Genomic DNA, 20,199 nt, shown 5'->3' on the forward strand with positions numbered 1-20,199 from the left:
ATGTGTCTGTGGGCCTTGATGTTTATTCTGCCCTCTAGGATCAGTAGCCTTATAATAGAAATGGTTTTTATTCATTTATTCAGTCATTCAGCAGATATTTATTTGAGCACCTACTGTGTACCAGAGAGAGCTCTAGGTACTGAGGATATAGCAGTGTGAACAAAACAAAGTCCCTGCTCCCGTGGAGCTTGCATTCTAGCTGGGGAGACTGACAACAAGTAACTACATGATGTCGTTATATAATTCTGTCAGTAGTTTTGTGGAGAAAGACATTGAAAATAATGTTTGGAAGACCATTCTGGATAATGTGTTGCTGTTTTGTCTCTGCTAGTGCTTGAACTCATTACTCTGTAATATTAGGTTTATATAGTTTTCATTAGTAGATTGTATAAAGCCTATTGGATCTGAGTGGAAAAAAATAAAAATTTTATCTTCAAACTTTTTTTATACTGTTTAAATTAATATGTTTACTCATATATAAGAGATAGTGAGACCCTTGCTTCCTCCCCTGTATCCATCTCCCCTGTGACCCCCATCCCCTATAGATCATTGCTTTTATTCAATTTTGGATGTATCTTTCTAACAAAGAAGAAGATATTAGGAAGAAATGCATCTGTATTTCCTTTCTTTCACTGTTCTGTGCTTTGTTGTTTTTTTTTTAACTTTACAGTATATCCCTAATTCATAATTTTAAATCAGATTTTAAAATGAACTCCAGTTCACCTAGTTGGAAATTTGTTAGTTAAAAGGCTTATTATTACTAGGGTGATTATATGACTTACCCAAACAGGGACATGTTTGGAGTGAGAGTGCTGTTAAATAGTTACTCTGGGGCAAAAGCATAAACTGGGACTTAGGCAGACCTTGGACGTGTGGTCACCTATATTGTGACTTGTCTGCCTAGAACATGTTGGCACTCCTGGAAACTTTATAAATGGCCGTTATTGAATGGTTAGCTCATGATAATAATACCTCAAATTAGTATTAACTGTGAAGCTTCCAAAACGTTGTTCTCCTAGATGTTTCAGATCTGTAATGTAACATTAAGGTTCAGACCGGTCTCTGGATTCAGTATTGATAAAGAACAGAAAGTGATAATGAAGTGTATTATGCTTCCTTCCCTTCTTAAACAAGATAATGAAAAATGATTTTAACCATTTTTGATTACTCAAGGTCATCATTGAATGTGCCTATTATTGTATGTGCTATAATAGAAAGTACAGTTACCTCCTGTTTGGTTTCTGGTCTCCTTCACCATCAGGCTGTCGCCTGGCTCTTCACATTGCTGTCATGGTATCTGCTCCTAACAGTGTATCCACATTTCGTTTTGTGCTTTGCTGCTTCTGATCTACTGGGGAAGCAGGTAACTAAGTTTGTTCACAGTTTGTGTTTCATAAGAGTACCTAAACTGGGTGAATGCCTGAGTGTGAACATAATAACAACATAGGGACCTTTAACAGTTATTCTTGGTGCTCTGAGGCCTTTTCTTTGGGTTCTGGTGGTCTTCCCAAAGATCGAACTCACTGAAGATCTTAAATAAGTATGATATAACTGCATTTTGTTCTTTTAACTTGAGTCATTTCTTGGTCTGTATCTAGCAGAAAGCATCTGCTGCATATTCTCTCTGGAAAGTTATAAAAAGCAAATGTTGAGCTAATAGCAGTCTTTTTCCCAGAGGCCTTCCCATCTCCTTTCTGCCTCTGCCATAATGATCGTCTCTGCCTTACTTGTGGGATAGGGCCCTTTGGGGCGAACTGCCTATGTCTTATTGAACTAGAGGTAGGCGGTATCTCTGTGAATGAAGCTTCCCCAGTGGACCAGCATACATTATCTCTAGAATCTGCTGGCTTTCATTTCTGTTTCCACTGAGCACTAGTTTCTAGGATGTTCTCAGTTTTCTCTGTGCTTATGCGGCTGGATTTTGCTTGATTTGATGGTACTGTGTGATATTTGTTGATGATGCTAGAGCTGCCGTAAGCAAATGTGTCTAACTCGCTAGTTGATCTCTTGCTAAACCCTGCCTCCTGCCATTGCTAACAGTAGGAAATGATCTTCAGAGTCATTAATTTGCTTTTTTTTTTACTCATATCCATAATGAGATCATATCTTTCACATTGCTGTTACTGGATTCTGAATACTATATGAGAAGTTCTGAAAACTCTCCTCCTCCTCTCTGTGCACATAGGTCCCAGTCATGCAGGGAACAGGCATGCAAGGAGCGAGCATTCAGGGTGGAGGTCAGCCTGGGGGCTTTAGTCCTGGCCAGAACCAAGTTACCCCACAGGATCATGAGAAGGTAAGCAATACTGTCTGTCTCCAGAGGCATACATCTTTTGGATTCCTCTTTTCAGTTACGATGTGGAGGTCCTGGGTCTTTAGAGTTCATTTGAAAGTGATATTTACTCTTACAAGTTTTTATGATCTTGTTATCTGAATATCTGTGGGCCTGGTCTTAAAATTCTTAAATGGATGTATGTAAATGGCAGCTTATCTTACATTTCAGACTCATCGGCCAATAACAGTTTTTTGTGCTGATTGACCTGAAGCTCTAAGTCCCTTTTCTTCCCCTCCCCTTTCTGTTTTATCCCTAAAAACAATAGCAGATTCCCCATGAGTATATATGTTTCTATATTTGACCATCATGGGGAGCTCACGTCTGATGGAAAGACTAAAACTTGTGAAAAAGAGAGACTTTTAAAAGGGGATTAAAGGGGCGCCTGGGTGGCTCAGTCGGTTAAGTGGTTAAGCATCTGCCTTCGGCTCAGGTCATGATCTCAGGGTCCTGCTGGGATTGAGCCCCACATCAGCTTCGGGCTCCCTGCTCAGTGAAGAGTCTGTTTCTCCCTCTGCCTCTGCCCCCTCCCCCCACTCATGCTCTTGTGCATGCTCACGCTCTGTCTCTTTCTCTCAATTAAAGAAATAAAATAAAAAGTCTTTAAAACAGGATTACAAACTGAAGACTTCCCAAGGTCCATAGATAGCATGTTAGTCTGCAAGAACTTTGGGTTCATGCAGGTGTCTGTTTGATTTGAGTCTCCTAATCTTAGGTATGATTGTACTTGAGCTTTTCATTGTGCCTTTTCTCACCAGCCGGTTTTGGTTTGATTTGGTTTGGGGTGGGGTTTTTTTGCCTGCACTATTCTATGTGTGAGGTATCCTTCCTTTTTGGACAAAAGCTGGTGGTGGTTTTTTAGTTGCCATCATTAAAACTCATTCCCTTTCTTTTCTCTTCACAGGCTGCTTTGATCATGCAGGTTCTTCAGCTGACTGCAGACCAGATCGCCATGCTGCCTCCTGAGCAGAGGCAGAGTATCCTGATCTTAAAGGAACAAATACAGAAATCCACTGGAGCACCTTGAAAGGTGAGCAGACTTAACCTGCCTAAGTTGAACAAACTCCTTGTCCATTTGGGGTATTAGATACTTTCAGCCTTAACCAACAACATTCTCCTGATCTAAAGACTATCCGAGGCCCACACTCCTCGTGGCTAGACTCTTCACCCTTCATTAGGTCAGCCTCTGTCAGGGTAGGGAAAGGCAACAGGGTATCTGTTCAGTTGTTGAGTTGGTTGTAATCTTTTTTAACCTTTCTTTCCTAATGGCAAAAGTAATGTGATCACTTTTACAAAATGAATCAAATACCAAAATGGAGAAAAGTCGGGGTAAGAAGCTCTGCTTCCTTAATCTCCTTCCCCAGACAACCTCTAAGTGTAGTTTATTGTGTATCCTTCCAGGATCAGTTGTGTTATTTTACTCCAGCTGTCCCATCAAAATGGAGAAAATACAAAGCATTTCCATAAAACGTATAAATATTTTGGTTTCCAGTATTTATTTAATATTAACTATTTTGATGGTAAACTGTTAGAGCACATATTTCAGGGTGGTGACCGTCCATCATCACCATCAGTCCCTTTACGTTTTAGAGGTTGCTGTACACTGCTGCCCTTTCTTTTTCTTCCTTATCTGTCAGATAAAACGGATCATAATCATGGAACCATCTGATTCCATGTATTGGCATTTCTTTTAAAAACCATTTTGCCCAATATATTGTATTTCATAAATAATTGTATTCTTGGGGAGCCTGGGTGGCTCAGTCAGTTAAGCATCTGCCTTCAGCTCAGATCTTGATCTCAGGGTCCTGGGATCGAGCCGAGCTCGATCGGGCTACTTGCTCAGTGGGGAGTCTGTTTCTCCCCCTGCTTGTGCACACGCTCTCAGTTCTCGCTGTCAAATAAATAAATAAATAATCTTTAAAAAAAAATAAATAATTGTTTTCTTTTTTCTTTAAAGATTCTTTTAGTTTTAAATAATCTCTGTACCCAACTTGGGACTCAGACTTACAATGCTGAGATCAAGAGTCGTATGCTCTACCAACTGAGCCAGCCAAGCACCCCAATAATTCTGTTTTCTAAAAACAGTTTAAAATTCACATTGTCCCAGTGTCAGCTGGAATATCACATTTTGAATTTCTACTTGTTACCCCATCTGTATTATAATCCCATTCATATATTATCATATAATAGTGAACTCATTTACAGTACTTAGCAGTCTTTACCAAATATATTGTGTTTTAATCCATATTTGCAAAATTACTAAAACATCTAAACTGGAAATATGCTTCATATCTGTATTTAGACTTTGTTTTCTTAATAATTTTATTTATTTATTTGACGGGGGGCGGGGAGAGCACGAGCAGGTGGAGCTGCAGGCAGAGGAAGAGGGAGAAGCAGGCTCCCCGCTGAGCAGGGAGCCCGAAGTGGGGCTCAATCCCAGGACCCTGGGAGCATGACCTGAGCCGAAGGCAGACGCTTAACTGACTGAGCCACCCAGGCATCCCTGTATTTAGACTTTAAATGACTGAACTATAATGAGAAGCTATCATAGATGGATAGCTAGCCAGACTTTTGGTATGACCACTACTTTACCTTTTTAGTCCAGATGCCCAAGGCCATTTTTTTTTTTAGTAAAAGTATAGACTATTATATTCAGAGGAATAGATTAAAAACTGTTCTCCTCTTTTACTTTTTCTAATTTATTTATGTCAGAGAAGGTATTCCCTACAATATGGGGAAATTACTCTTTTTAGATAGTGGAGACAGAAATGTTTCTGAAAGTTCTTTCATTACGTATTCTAGCTTATAAGATATTTCAAAGCCTTGCACATACACCACAGGGCAAAGGTTTTTGCTTGTTTTACATTTTATTTTGAAATAATTATAAATTCACAGAAGGTTGGAAAAATAGTACAAAGAGCCTCTTGTACCCTTCCCCCAACCTCCCCCAGTGATAACATCTTGAGAAGCTGTTGTGCAATACCTTTTTGGTTTGTAGTACAAAACCAAGAAACTGACATTGGTACATTACAGTTAGCTAGACTACAGACCTTATTCCATTTTTACCATTTTTTAAACCTACATTCAGTTTTCACCATTTTTTAAACCTACATTCATGTGAGTGAGATGTGCTGTGTGCATGTAGTTCTATACAGTTTTACGTGGGCAAGGTTTTAATGTGTATTTGCTGTTACCCGTGCATACTGTGGCCAAAATGTTGGCTCTCTGTCCATCCGGTACCTTGCTGGTTGTGATCCATTTCTGCTATCACTTGTGACAGGTCTCTCTACTATTACTGGTAGATCAGTGGTTTTCAACCAGAGGCAGTTTTGCTCCCTGTAGGACATTTGGAAATGTCTGGAGACATTTTTCATTGTCACAACTTTCGGGATATGGTATACTACGGGCATTCAGTGGGTAGAGACCAGAGATGCTTCTAAACATCCTATAATCGTAGGATATCTCCCCCCCCGCCCCCCCGCATAACAAAGAGTTCTCTGTCCCCAAATGTCAGTAATGCTGAGGTTGAGAAACCCTGCTATAAGAGGTGATTACTTTGGGGATCCTGGAGGCAGACCCCTTAGGAATCTCTCCCTGGTGATTTGCTCTTTTGCATAGCCTCCCTCCCCTGCTTTGAAATTTTTTCTCCTGATGTTTGGGAAAGAGAACTTTGTCTCCATTTCTAATGGCTTTCTCCCAACTTTTCCTTACAGGTTTTCAAAAATACCTGGCAACAAATCGGGAAATTAATTCCATAACTTTGTTGAAATGTTGCAAAAAGATGACTTCTGCATCCTAACCCTTGAATGACTCAAATTGGTGCCAGGTGGAGGATTCCCATCACCTTCTCTCAGAACAAAATCAGTTCATTCTGTTGTCTTAGTTTGTATATTTTCTGTGACTTGAAATAAACTTTGAACACAATTTTAGTATACTGCAAATTGATATACACGACCTTTTTGCTTTTAAAAGGCTGAACACCAAGGGTGAAACCTTAGATGTGTTTTCAACCCTTACCGCAGTATTGTACTTTAATGTTATATTGCCATAGTTCTGTTTTTCCTTTAAGTTAACCACTTATTCTTCTTGGTGATATTTGAGAATTTCTCAGAAGCAATGTTTTCTGGAACTTAGTTTTTGCTTTGTTTGCTTCCAGCAGGAATAATATTTGCCCTTTGAGAACTTGCTAGAACTTCTGAGTTTACTGGGAGAAAATAGCCCCTGCTTAGAGCTATTAAATGGTCAGAAGGCCAACAAAGCAAAGAGCCTAGCAGAGCAGTGTATTTAGTTTAGGAAAATCTAATGATCAAAATGCACTTTTTTTTATCAATAGCAGGTTTATTCACATGCATATTTCAGAGCTAAGACAAAAATGTTATATTGGCACTGGTTCAAGTGTGTCAGCAACACAGGAGACTGTTAACATTTACCTGTCTGTTCTAAAACTCTTCAGTCTTGGTAGTCAACCTTAAAAGTTAAAGAAGCCACTAACTTTTCACATGTTCAAGATGAAGTAAAAACTAAATAGAAATCAAAGGAACAAAATACATTTCATTCTGCCTTCTAGATAATCACTAACTTATAGCCTTCCCCCATAACCAAATTTATTTTGGGAAATTAAAACATAGAAAACCCTAAAACTTTTACATTCTTCTCATTTATTTTAAGAGGACCAAGTGTAGATCACAAGCAGTCAGATTGCCCATTAGGCCTGCCCCTGCCTGCTTCCTTACAGATGGATATGACAGTAATTAGTGCCACTCGCTCTGACCTATGGCTCCTCCTACCTAGTATTCTCTCTCTCATAGTGGCATTAAGGAGGAACATGATTTCTCTCCCATCAGGCCAACCTCAAGAGGTTAAGAGATGCCTTAATAATTAGTAAAGTTCCACTGGAACTATTCTTTGAACCTATTTATATTCTCAGAATCCTACCCTCTGGGTGAGGATTATGGTCAAGTGAATTAAAAGCCTGCCATAGGCTTAGAGAATGTAATAGCATATTGCTTACATGTCAAGCAAAAGAATGCAATGATAATCAACTTTATGAGAGACATTGAAATTGAGGGATTTTCTATTCTGATATATAAACGTTTACTACGACAAAAATTTGCTGAATAAGCTACTTCATATTACAACCTAGGAAGAAAAACGCTCAAAACAGCTGAGGAGCTTTCTGGGACTCCTGCTCATCCCCAATTCAGGCTTGGATGTTGATTATACATAGGATTTATTATTATCATTACCTTTTCTGCCTACTTCCATGAATATTCTAGGCCTTAACATGTTGATTTTAGCAGTAGTCCTATCTCAAAGTATTGATATAGTTAGACATTGAAACCGAGAGTGAAGCCTTTCTCATTAGGAACTCATTATGTAAGTTTCAAGGAACACTAAGATTCCAGATCAAAATCAACGAAGATCAAATTATGTAGTCAGCAGTTGTCTAAGAGGAACCAAATCATCCAGGTTCCATTGTGCATTTTCCTAAAGCCTTATTAAATTTCATTTAGATTGTTGAAATCCAGGAAATCAGCAACAGCAGGGATATTCCAATCTGTTCCTACGGAAATATCCATTACTATTTTTTCTGATGTCCAATTAATAAATGAAACACAATTAGCTGCCGTGAGTTCATGACACCTTTGTTTTGTTCAGACTAGTTACTGAAAATGGATCTTACTAATCCTTCAAGTCATACAGATTTTTGGATAATTAGAAACAACCATCTGTTCATTTTTGGTCACTTAATGGTAGAGAAATAGGTGCTATAATGCTAATTTAGTAGAAACAGTCTTACAAATTTAATCAGTTGACTTGTCTTTGGGCACAATGAAGTATGGGTTTTTTTTCCCCTCTCTTTTAAGGGCCCCTCAGTCTTCGCTTCTACTGATCACAGTGTCTACTAACATCCCAGAGCCAGGTGGATGGGAGAAATAAAAAGCATTTTGATAGGAGATAAGACATTTTGCTTATGTCATTAGGTGAATGATTCCTTAATAAATAGGGAAGAGCCGGAAAAATGGTATCAAAGTTTTAAATTATCTTTTTTAAAAAAGAAACGTTCGTAAACCACCTTAGTAAAAATGATGATAAAGAGCCCCTGTTGACTAAGTCATCTTAAGATGGAGTTCAAGTTTTTGCAATTATTTCCAACAGAACCATGTAAGCTAATGATAATATATCTGACTTTCAATTATAATTTCAATTATAATTAGCATCGTTTCAAGATTTTCTTTCCCAAATGGAGAACCTAGATTAAGTAATAAGATTCATTCATTAAGCAAAGAGGAAAATCCTTCATTTCTTGACAAGCAAAAATAAGTAAAGCAGAAATTGCTATTCACACTGGATAAGATCATGTTTTAAATAACAGTAAGAATGTACATAGTGTTATATAGGGATGGGGTTCTTGGTGATTTTATGTTCATTGTTTTATTATTTATGCTTATGATTATGTTTTGTCATTAATTCTTCAATAAATTTTTTATTTAAAGAAAATCACCCTATTTACAAATTTTCTTTGAAGGTCAGAGGGAGGGGAAAATATGACCTAAGGCTGGGAGATTCCAAGTAACACTTGGAATCAGTATCACCTGGGGTCAAGTCATGTAGCTGTCAACCACCTCGGCTCTCAGGCCTTGTTGCAGTCATGGCATTCCAGAAGGATTTACAGTTCTTTTCCCAAGAAAGGATCCATGGCCTTTGCAATTATCGTGGCCTCGTGAAGATCAGTGACATCCAAGTTGAATCCAATCAAAAAAGAGAGGCTAGGGAGTCAGAGCCTGAGGCATGTTACTGTCCTTAAAGGGCTGCCCAAACCTGATCAGACTAAGTTGTTGGGAGATTCAGAGGAGAGACTAAAATGCAGAGTAGCATCCTCGTTCCTGTAATTCAGAAGTTTTCCTTGTTGAAGTAGAATTGAACCTTCCTGGGATCCAGACTGGAGTATTGGTGACAGCGTTTGCTCAGGCTCTTTGCCAGGGTCTGAGGACCACATAGGAAGACTCCCACCACAGACCTGCAGGAATCGAACAATTGAAAGGGCTAGAATCCAGCGAAAGGGGCTATGTCGGTGAGGCTGGAGAAACTGCCTCTGCTAGGCCTCTACTACTCCCACAACCTTGCCTAGTCAGGCATTCTGACTCCCTCACATTCTTCACGGTAGTTTTCTCACCTTTTCTGCCCGCAAGCCCCCAACGTGCTCTCAGCCCTTGTCACACTCTCCGCGGTCACACTCTCCGCGGGCAGCCTTGCCTGTTCTGTTGAGAACAGAAACTCAGGAGACAACGGTGCAGGGTACAGGTGAAGTGCTAGACCCTGGAGCCCAGCTATCTGGGTTGGAATACCAGCTCTGACACTTACCCCAGCTGGGTGACTTCAGGCAAGTTTCTTTAACCTCTCTGTTTCAGGTTTCCCCCCTGTAAGACGAGGATCAAGATAGGCCCCACCTCACTGGGTTGTTTGGGGGTTTGAATGACAATGTATGTAAAGCAATTCGAAAAGTGCCTGGCACATAGCAAGTTAGAGCCATCCACTGTGCATCTACCCCACTCCAAAATTTCTCACACTGAAGAGGTGGTGAGCCTTCTTGCCAAGGATAATCTTTCTAACTGTGCTCTGGGTCTTTTCCTTGAGGCGCCCCTCAAATCCACTTTTAAATCTCTAGATTTGCCTGTTCCGAACATTTCATATAAATGGAGTCATACAGGGGCTCCTGGGGGGCTCAGTCGTTAAGCGTCTGCCTTCGGCTCAGGTCATGATCCCAGGGTCCTGGGATCGAGCCCCGCATCGGGCTCCCTGCTCAGCGGGGAGCCTGCTTCTCTCTCTCCCACTCCCCCTGCTTGTGCTCTCTGGCGCTCTCTCTCTCTCTCTCTGTCAAATAAATAAATAAAATCTTTTAAAAAATGAAATAAAATAAATGGAGCCATGCACTAGGTGGCCTTTGGGGTCTGGTTCTTGAACTTAACATGCTATTTTCAAGGTTCATCCATGTCATAGCGTGTGTCAGTACTTCATTCCTTTTTTTACAGCTGAATAAGATCCCACTGTGTGGATATACCATATGTTGTTTATCCCTTCATCTGTTGATGGATACTTGAGTTATTTCCACTTTTTGGCTATTCTGCATGCATTCATGTACAAGTTTTTGTGTGGAGAGCAAAGGCTGTTTTCAGTTCTCCTGGGTATATACTTAGGAGCGAAATTGCTGGGTCAGGTGGTAACTGTTTATCATTCTGAGGAAATGCCAGAGTTTTCCCCAAGTGCCTCACTGTTCCACATTCCCACAAGCAATGTGGGAGGAACTCTCCTACAATTTCTCCACTTGTTCGCCAACTCTTATTGCCCATCTTTTTTTTTTTTAAGATTTATTTATTGGGGCGCCTGGGTGGCTCAGTCGTTAAGCGTCTGCCTTTGGCTCAGGGCATGATCCCAGGGTCCTGGAATCGAGCCCTACATCGGGCTCCCTGCTCCGTGGGAAGCCTGCTTCTCCCTCTGCCACTCCCCCTGCTTGTGTTCCCTCTCTCGCTGTGTCTCTCTCTGTCAAATAAATAAAATCTGTTGTAAAAAAAGATTTATTTATTTGTTTATTTATTTATTTATTTATTTATTTATTTATTTATTTATTTGAGAGAGAGAGCTCAAGCAGGGTGAGGGGCAGAGGAAGAAGCAGAGTCCCCGCTGAGCAGGGAGCCCGATGTGGGGCTCGATCCCAGGACCCTGAAATCAAGACCTGAGCCGGAGACAGAAGCTTAACCAACTGACTGAGCCACCCAGGCACCCCTTACTGCCCATCTTTTATCATGGCCACCCTAGCCCTCTCCCCATTTTTGCATATTTACTTTATTCCTATCCACTGGCTCCTGTTCTGTCTATAAGTATGCTTAGATCATCGTTAAGTTAAATAAGCATTTTCTGGACCCTGCCACTCCTCCAGCATTGTTGACCACACTTCTCTAATATTTCCTCCCTTGGCTTCTGTGACACCATTTCTCCACATTCTCCTACTTCCTCCTTGGCTCATTTTTCTCCCTTCCCACACAATGTAAGCATTCCTCACTCTGTCCTCTGCCACCCTCTCTCCTGGCAATCTCATCCATCCTCACAACTTCAGCTATGGTCAGCTCAACACGATAATTAACATAATCTCTTTCGTTTAAATGCTGCTTTACTGTTTACACAGCATTTTTCATGTATGTATTGCTTAATGTTTACAACAATTCTGCAAGTGAGTAGAGAGGGCATTTACTAATATAACCCCCATTTCATAGATAAGAAATCGGAAGATCAGAGGACTTTCTAGCTCAAGGTCCCATAAATGGAAAGTGTCAGAACTAGCATTAGGACCCAGGATCATCTGAATCCGAGTGACTAAGTGTTCTCACCACTGCCTTCATGAAGCCTGCCCTGACCACCCCACGTGGGCATAGACTTTCCTTCCCTCCATGTCTACGTACTTGTTTCATAGAGTGCATCATTCTGTTTTGAGTTGACTGTATGCACCTCTTATTAAAATGTGTGCTCCTTGAGGGCAAGAACCATATTCTATTTCTCTTTCAACCTCCAAAACTTGTAGAATAGTGAGTGCTGAGCTTATAGAAGGTAACCAATAATGTCTGTGGAATTGAACTGATCTTCAGCTGCCAACTTGTTCCAGGAACTTATCTAATGATCAGCTCAATCTCCTTCCCCTTGAAATGGCTGATTTCATGGCACCAGGTTTTCCTATATGCTCTAGCATATCTCAAAACTCTTCAGAAAGACAGAGGTCAGGTTATCAGTTAACTAGATAATACACTCTAAACCTTTCTTACTTTAAGTAGGGATTATTAAGGCCAAAAACAATGCATTTGAATTTTTCCAGTTTTCCATTTTATTTGGTAATACTGATCAGAACTGAGTCCCCTTGCCTCACTGTTTGAATGGGGAATGTAGGGGCAGAAAACATCTCATCCATTACAAGGTCATAACCCTTATTTGGCTAAAACCCCGGATGAAATTTTGTTCAGCTTGGAGCGAGAATCTAAGAATGGTGCAAATAGTTTCTGCCCCAGAGATCTTTTTCCTAAGAGTGTTCAACATGCTGTAATAGCTTTCCTAAACCCTAACTCTGCAAACTCAACTAACTAGAGGAGAACACACTTACCTGGGGTGGGCATTAGCTATTGTAGAAAACTCATTGTCCCACATGGGTCTCCCAAAGGAGGTTTTCTGTTTCAGACCTGTCAGGATGTCAGTGGCCTTGTCAAAGTTTAATGCGGCGTGACCGGCCTGGATTCAAAGAAATAAAAGTTAGAAAAAGCAGGTCCTGACAGCTGTCTCTTCCTTCAGCCACTTTTAAACTTGGGGGTGGGGGTGAGGGCGGGTAAGAAATCATTATTTCCAATCAGCACGCACGACCTTGTCTGACATTGATCTTGCATCTAACGTGGGAATTAGTGTTTCAATCAATTGTTTGAACTCACTATGTTGCTGTCCCATCCGGTGAGGAAGAGACGGTAGTTTAGAAAATCCACTTTGCCTAATTCCTCCATCTCACGTTCCAGAGAAGCCAACAGGTCATTGAACCAGGCAAAGGCACCTGTCTCCCTGCAGATCCAGTAGAAATAGATCTGGAACCAGCAAGAGAGAACATAGCCTTATTCAAGTGCCTTTAAGATGTCCATTGTGGTGACATGACTATTATATATACTCTATATTTGTTGGTCAAGTCTACAGGTGACCTGAAAAATCAGTTGTACAGAGCATCATGAACGTCCAGAGTTCTCACGACTTCCCTTAAGGAAAAAGACTTCCAACATCATCTATGGTTCAAGGTGATTTTGAACTCCAAATTGAAAATGAAGACCCTGTTCCTATGATGAATCTTACAGAAATGGATGCCTTGGCAGAGAGAAGAGATCACTCACTCTCATAGCTCCAGGGATCAGTTGTGAAGAGCTTAAGCCATGAAAGCAGTGGACCTGTCAGTCCCAGACCAGATGAAAAGAAGTATGAGGGAGTTACCGTTTGTGTTTTAAGGTTGTGATCTTCACGCTGAAATTTGTACCAGATGGATTTTAAGATGGAAGCAAAGGGGGTGACCCCAATTCCTGCTCCAACCAACACAGCCACTTCATATTGGAAGACATCTTCACTGACAGTGCCAAAGGGACCATCCACCTCAGTCCTGGCAGCAGACAGAAGACAATGGGCAAGTGAAGTCTCACCTCCAGCCCCAACCTCAAACATCCCTCCCAGGACATAGCTGTTCCCATGGTTCGTGTAGTGCCTGTTTATCTTCATCATATTCGATTGCACCAGACTTAAGGTTCAACAAGGAATCGCTTCCTCTTGTCTGCCTGTCTGCCTCTGCTCTGGGTCTCGGCTGCTCTCAAAGACCCACCTGGGAATGGGTGACTGCTGCTGCTCAAAAGCCCTGATGAGATTTTCTGTCCAGTCCCCCGCCGCTCTGATATGAATAGAGAAGAAGTCTTCCTCTGGAGCAGAGGTCAGAGTAAAGGGATGCCACTCCAAATAAGAGATGGAGGGACAATTAACAAAAATATACTGTCCCACTTCCATGCGGAAGCCACGCTTGTTCATCTGCAATTCCAGAACTTTGGATGGGTGCATGACAACCTGCGAATGAAGCACAGAGGCCAAAGGAGGCAAACTCAAATGGTGATAAGGGGCAGGCAGATGAACTAAATCAGTAAAGTGGGAGGGCTGGCGATGGTGGTGAACTGCGAGCAGAAGTCCTTTCGAAAGGGGGCACCAGTGACTTTGCCCAGATGGTGGGTGCACTATGGAACCGCAACTCAGCGTTATCGGGTTGCCTGATTCTTCAGTAGAAGATAGAAGGGCCATTTTTCTTTTACTGTGAAAGCCTCCCTCTGGATGTTTAAATGTCAGCAACCAATTCAATTTTCCAAGCAATCAGTGTGCGGGCCAACCGAAGGATGTCTGTGGACTGGCCCAGGCCACCTGTTTGCAGCCTCTGATGAAGACCCATGCTGATGATTTCTGCCAAAACTTTTCCCCCTAGTTCTGTCCAGCACTGGGGGAACTAAAGTATGTTGCCTCCAGCTCTTTTTTATTCCTTTCAGAGTGACAACATCACAATCTATTCCTATAATCAGGAAGAAAAGAACTCTTATGACAGCTAGAAGAAAGTGCATATTCTTTTTTAAAAAACATTTTTTAAGATTTATTTATTTATTTTAGTGGGGTAGGGGAGAGGGAGAGAGAGTCCTCAAGCAGACTTGGCCCTGAGTGTGGAGCCCGATGCAGGGCTCCATCCCACAACCCTGAGATCAGGACCTGAGCCAAAACCAGAAGTCGAACTTTTTTTTTTTTTTTAAAGATTTTATCTATTTATTTGACAGAGAGAGACACAGCGAGAGAGGGAACACAAGCAGGGGGAGTGGGAGAGGGAGAAGCAGGCCTCCCGCGGAGCAGGGAGCCCGATGCGGGGCTCGATCCCAGGACCCTGGGATCATGACCTGAGCCGAAGGCAGACGCTTAACGACTGAGCCACCCAGGCGCCCCCAGAAGTCGAACTCTTAACCGACTTCATCACCCATGTGCCCCAAATGCATATTCTTTTTTTTTTTAAAGATTGTATTTATTTATTTGAGAGAGAAACAGACAGATAGTGACAGAGAGCGAGAGAGAGCACAAGCCAGGAGGAGAGGGAGAAGCAGGCTCCCCGCTGAGCAGGGAGCCCAACGTGGGGCTCGACCTCAGGACCCTGGGATCATGACCTGAGCCAAAGGCAGACGCTTAACCGACTGAGACACCCAGGTGCCCGGAAGTGCATATTCTTTTTTAAAGTTTTTTTTTTTTTTAAAGTAATCTCTACACCCCATGTGGAACTTGAACTCATGGCCCCAACATCAAGAGTCACACATTCCTCCCACTGAGTCAGCCAGGATCCCTGGAAAGTGCATATTCTTTACCTTGGTAATCACGACCTTCTGCTGCGAGCGGTAAAATCGGAGAATCCGTTCAAAGATATGAAGAACCCCTGGTGCAAGGATCCACTTGCAAGACTGCACAGAGAAACAATAAAGAGTGAGGTTACATATTAATCTCCTGTTGAGGATTTATATGTGTAGCAGTTCATTTCTTCATTCAATAATATTTATCAAGTTCTCTGATGTGTATCATTATTAAGCCACTAATTTCGCCAAATCTCACAGACGGAAATGGAAAGGAATAAATTATAATGGTTTTGTTTGCTAATCTGTTACTCATAAAGCAGATCATTTCCTGAAGTTTTACAAGTCTCACTAGGAAGCAAAGAAAAGCACAAAAATAAAATATGTGGTAATTATACATATAATGTATATTATATATATTCTTAAATTATATATACATTTTAATTTTAAGACTCCAAGACAGTCTTCCAGTACAATTTGTCCAAACTGAAAAACCAAGAGAGAAGCAGATGATTAAAAGCAAAACAAACTAACAAAGAAGAGAAAGCCCATGGCTGACACTATTGGTAACACTATATAAAACTTGGTATTTATCCATCACATCTTTTCTCAGGTGCTCAAAACACCTAACATAGTACTATACTTTTTATCTTCTCTACATTTTTTTTAAAAGCAGTCTTTCTATCCCTGAGATCCTCTCAAAGGTAGCAGGTTGCTCCAATATGCACAGGAGCTACTAAAAATGTATTTCCTAGCAATGCTAAGTCATGTCCTTTCTTGCAAAATTGCTTCAGCGTGAAACATCAGAACTGTGTGGAATGAGGTTTCTTATGCTGTTTCAGGCAAACAACTTCCTTGGGTATCTCCAGGGAGGAAAGGGGCAGAGATGTGGCAGGTGAACTTGAGAGTGGGTATTATACAATTTGATGCTACTCCTGATTTGGAAAAAAATTCTCCATGTCTTCAGAGAAAACACACAAAAAATATATTTAAGAAATGGCTAATAACAACGTGGCAAAAAAATTTTGACCTCAGAAGTAATCAGAGAAATGAATATTAAACCAAAATAACACTCTAGCCTCTCAGATTGGAAAACAACATTAAACAATATGCCCACCATTAACTGGGATGCAGGGAGATGGGCACATTCACACGTGCAGTCAGTGGAGGGACAAATTAGTAGCATCTTCCCAGAGAGCAATTTGGTAATACATCCCAACAGCCTTAAAAGCATTCCTTCTATTTGACCCAGAAATTTCACTTCTAGGAAATGGAGCATAAAGATATAATTAAGGTGTGCACAAAGTATACGAGTATAGGAATGGCCCTATTATTTACTAAGAAAAAAAATGACAAAAATGGTATACCACACAGATTTTTTTGCCAATACCCAACTGTGTTTTTTTAATTTTTATTTTTATTTCATTTTTTTGTATTGAGATATAATTGACATATAGCATTACATTAGTTTCAGGTGTATACCATGATGATTCAATATTTGTATATATTGCAAAATGATCACAATAAGTATAGTTAATATCCGTCACCATACATCGTTGCAAAAATTTTTTTCTTGTGCTGAGAACTTTTAATATCTACTATCTTAGCAAATTTGAAATGTGCAATACAGTATTATTAACTATAGTTTCCATGCTGTACATGGCATACCCATGACTTATTTATTTTATAACTGGAAGTTTGTACCTTTTGACCACCTTCACTCATTATGCCCACTCCCCACCCCCTGCCTCTGGAAACCACCAATATGTTCTCCATATCTATGAGTTAGGTTCATTAAAGTAAGATTCTACATACAGTGAGATCACACAGTATTTGTCCTTTTCCATCTGACTTATTTCACTTTGCATAATGCCCTCAGGTCATTAAAAATAATCACATTAAAAAATTGACAAAAATGTTATACCATAGAGCTTTTTAAAAACAAATGTTTCAGTGAAGCCACAGAAAGAGAAATTAAGAAAGCAACACCATTTACTATTACACCAAAAATAATAAAATAACTAAGAATAAAATTAACCAAAGAGGTGAAAGACTGTACTCTGAAAACCATAAAGCGTTGATGAAAGAAATTGAAGATGACACAAAGAAAGGGAAAGATATTCCATGCTCATGGATTGGAAGACAAATACTGTTAAAATGTGTGTATAACCCATAGAAATTTGCAGATTTAATGCAATCCTTATCAAAATACCAACAGCATTTTTCACAGAACTAGAACAATCCTAAAATTTATGTGGAACCACAGAAGACCCCAAATAGTCAAAGCAATCTGGAAAAAGAAAACAAAACTGGAGGTATCACAATTCCAGTCTTCAATTCCAGATTTATGTTAGAAAGCTGTAGTATTCAGGGCCCCTGGGTAGCTCAGTTGGTTAAGCGACTGCCTTCGGCTCAGGTCATGATCCTGGAGTCCTGGGATCGAGTCCCGCATCGGGTTCCCTGCTCAGCAGGGAGTCTGCTCCTCCCTCTGACCCTCCCCCCCTCATGCTCACTCTATCTCATTCTCTCTCTCAAAATAAATAAATAAAATCTTAAAAAAAAAGAAAGCTGTAGTATTCAAACCAGTATAAAAAATATAAATAAATAAATAAATAAATAAATAAATAAATAAATAAATAAAACAGTATGATACTGGCACAAAAATAGACACATAGATCAATGGAATAGAATTTTAAAACCCAGAAATGAACCCACAACTGTATCATCAATTAATCTTCAACAAAGTAGGAAAGAATATCCAATGGGAAAAAGACCGCCTCTCTGACAAATGGTGTTGGGAAAACTGGACAACAACATGCAAAAGAATGAAACTGGACCACTTTCTTATACCATCCACAGAAATAAACTCAAAAATGGATAAAAGACCTAAATGAAACCATACAAATCCTAGAATACACCATAGGCAGTAATTTCTCTGACTTCAGCTATAGCAACATTTCTCTAGATATGTCTTCTGAGGTAAGGGAAATAAAAGTAAAAATAAACTATTAGGACTACATCAAAATAAAAAGCTTCTGCACAGCAAAGGAAATAATCATCAAAACTAAAAGGCAGCCTCCAGAATGGGAGAAGGTATTTGCTAATGACATGTCTGATGAAGGGTTAGTTTCCAAAGTATATTAAGAACTCATCAAACTCAACACCCAAAAACCAAATAATGCAGTTAAAAAATGGGCAGAAGACAGAATAGACATTTTTCCAAAGAAGACACATAGATGGCCAATAGACACATGAAAAGTTGCTCAACATCACTCATCATCAAAGAAATGCAAATCAAAACTACAATGAGACATCACCTTAGACCAGTTAGAATGGCTAAAATTAACAACGCAGGAAACAATAGATGTTGGCAAGAATGCAGAGAAAAGGGATGGATCCCTCTTGCACTGTTGGTGGTAATGCAAATTGGTGCAGCCACTCTGGAAAACAGTATGGAGGTTCCTCAAAAAGTTAAAAATAGAACTACCTTATGATCCAGCAATTGCACTAGGTATTTACCCAAAGGATACAGAAATACTAATTCAAAGGGATACATGCACCCCGATGTTTATAACAGCACCATCCACAATAGCCAAATTATGGAAAGAGCCCAAATGTCCATCGACTGATGAATGGATAAAGAAGAAGTGGTATATATATATATATATATATATATATATATATATATATATATATATATATATATATAGGAATATTAGCCATAAAAAAGAATGAAATCTTGCCATTTGCAACAACATGGAGCTAGAGAGCATTATGCTAAGCGAAATAAGTCAATTACAGAAAGACAAATACCATATGAGTTCACTCACATGTACAATTTAAGAAACAAAGCAAATGAGCATAGCAAAAAGAAGAGAGAGAAAGGCAAACCAAGAAACACACTCTTAACTCTAAGAACAAACTGATGGTTACCAGAGGGGAGGTGGGTGAGGGGATGGGTGAAATGGACATGGGGATCAAGGAGTGCACTTGTGATGAGCACCAGGTGTTGTATGGAAGTGCTGAATCACTAAATTGTACATTTGAAACTAATATTACACTGTACATTAAATAACTAGAATTTAAATAAAAATTTAAAAATTTATATAGAACACATTTTAATATATATTTATTCAAATTTATTTTATTTTATTTTCTGACTTCAAGGTCTTTTTAAATCTTATTGAGGGAATTTTTTGCTAATCCTTCGGTATTAGAAAAAAATTTACCAGATGGTCTTAGGATGCTTTTATGATTTCTTTCCTTTCTTTAACACTTAAATCCTTGATCCATGCATTCCTGATTCATATTTTAGTGTAAAGTGTGGAATCAAGATTCAGCTTTTCTTCCTGGATGGATAACCTATTGTCCTAAAAAATTGTTGAATGATATATATTTTTCTCAACTGATTTGAAATGCCAACTTTAGGGGTTTTTAAAAGATATTATTCCCATTTTTGATGAGGATCAAGATACTGCTCTTAATTCTGCAACTGATTTAAAGACTTTAATCACCCCCAGAGCACTCTGAGACACCACAAGTTTACCTTTCCCTTCCATTTATTCCTCCATCTAACATATTTTATGAGCATGTAAAGGTAAACCATGATATCCACAATAATTATCCCAAGGCACACCTTGAGTTTCCTGGAATCCAGTTTCTTGGTTGTCCACTATTTAATAATAATTTCCAAGCATGTTCTTATAACACCAAAGAAAACTGACTTCGAGAATGCTTTAAAAAAAAAGAAGTTGAACTTATAGAAACAGAGACTAGGAAGGTGGGTAACCAGGGTCTGGGATGGGAGGTGGGGAAGTGATGGAAAAATGCTGGTCAAAGGGTATGTGACTTCAGTCATAAGATGAATAAGCTCTGGGGATCTAATGTAAAGCATGGTGACTGCAGTTGATAATACTGTATAGCATACTTGAAATTTGCTCAAAG

At 39.8% G+C, this 20,199-nt stretch overlaps 2 protein-coding genes across 4 annotated transcripts in view; one reads left to right on the forward strand and one right to left on the reverse strand.

Moving 5' to 3' along the window:
- The window catches only part of CSTF2 (cleavage stimulation factor subunit 2), a 25,365-nt gene extending 16,627 nt beyond the window's left edge, over positions 1–8,738 (forward strand). For all 3 annotated transcript variants that reach the window (XM_045880444.3, XM_045880455.3, XM_045880464.3), the window contains 3 exons: positions 2,186–2,296; positions 3,237–3,362; positions 6,046–8,738. In XM_045880444.3, the coding sequence (XP_045736400.1) occupies positions 2,186–2,296; positions 3,237–3,359 (234 nt within the window). In that variant the 3' untranslated portion in view covers positions 3,360–3,362; positions 6,046–8,738. The remainder of the gene's footprint in view (positions 1–2,185; positions 2,297–3,236; positions 3,363–6,045) is intronic.
- Positions 6,202–20,199, reverse strand: part of NOX1 (NADPH oxidase 1) — a 26,838-nt gene continuing 12,840 nt past the window's right edge. Inside the window, 6 exon segments of the mRNA XM_045880482.3 lie at positions 6,202–9,353; positions 12,480–12,604; positions 12,799–12,945; positions 13,340–13,502; positions 13,719–13,954; positions 15,274–15,366. Of these exon segments, the coding sequence (XP_045736438.1) occupies positions 9,227–9,353; positions 12,480–12,604; positions 12,799–12,945; positions 13,340–13,502; positions 13,719–13,954; positions 15,274–15,366 (891 nt within the window). The 3' untranslated portion in view covers positions 6,202–9,226.

The sequence above is a fragment of the Mirounga angustirostris genome, unplaced genomic scaffold (genome assembly GCF_029215605.1).
Source record: "Mirounga angustirostris isolate CCGP_5_RB_7025 unplaced genomic scaffold, mMirAng1.0.hap1 SCAF_11, whole genome shotgun sequence".
NCBI classification, from domain to species: domain Eukaryota; kingdom Metazoa; phylum Chordata; class Mammalia; order Carnivora; family Phocidae; genus Mirounga; species Mirounga angustirostris.